Below are 224 nucleotides of genomic sequence, written 5' to 3'. Positions count from 1 at the left end.
CTTCATCCTCTGACCTGGAGGACACGACGGAGGACGAGCGTGAGAGGAATGGCATAGTAGACACGTCAGACCTGGTCGAGGACCTGAGAGATGAGGTGGGAGCCGCGGCAGGCGAAGGCAACACACAGCACAGCCACGGGAGGCGACGACCCAGCTCCTGGTGGGGGGGAATTACCAAAGGTCATTGGATGTATTATATGTCTATACTTGTACCTCTCTTGACA

At 56.2% G+C, this 224-nt stretch overlaps 1 protein-coding gene across 1 annotated transcript in view; it reads right to left on the bottom strand.

Annotated features, from left to right (window-relative positions):
• Positions 1-224, bottom strand: part of LOC119587916 (lateral eye opsin-like) — a 20404-nt gene that overhangs the window by 7564 nt on the left and 12616 nt on the right. The window contains exon 5 of the mRNA XM_037936624.1: positions 15-157. Within this exon, the coding sequence (XP_037792552.1) occupies positions 15-157 (143 nt within the window). The remainder of the gene's footprint in view (positions 1-14; positions 158-224) is intronic.

Source organism: Penaeus monodon, chromosome 23, assembly GCF_015228065.2.
Source record: "Penaeus monodon isolate SGIC_2016 chromosome 23, NSTDA_Pmon_1, whole genome shotgun sequence".
Lineage (NCBI taxonomy): Eukaryota > Metazoa > Arthropoda > Malacostraca > Decapoda > Penaeidae > Penaeus > Penaeus monodon.
Note: the sequence above shows the minus strand (reverse complement) of the source record. Positions and strands in the feature narration are given on the sequence as shown.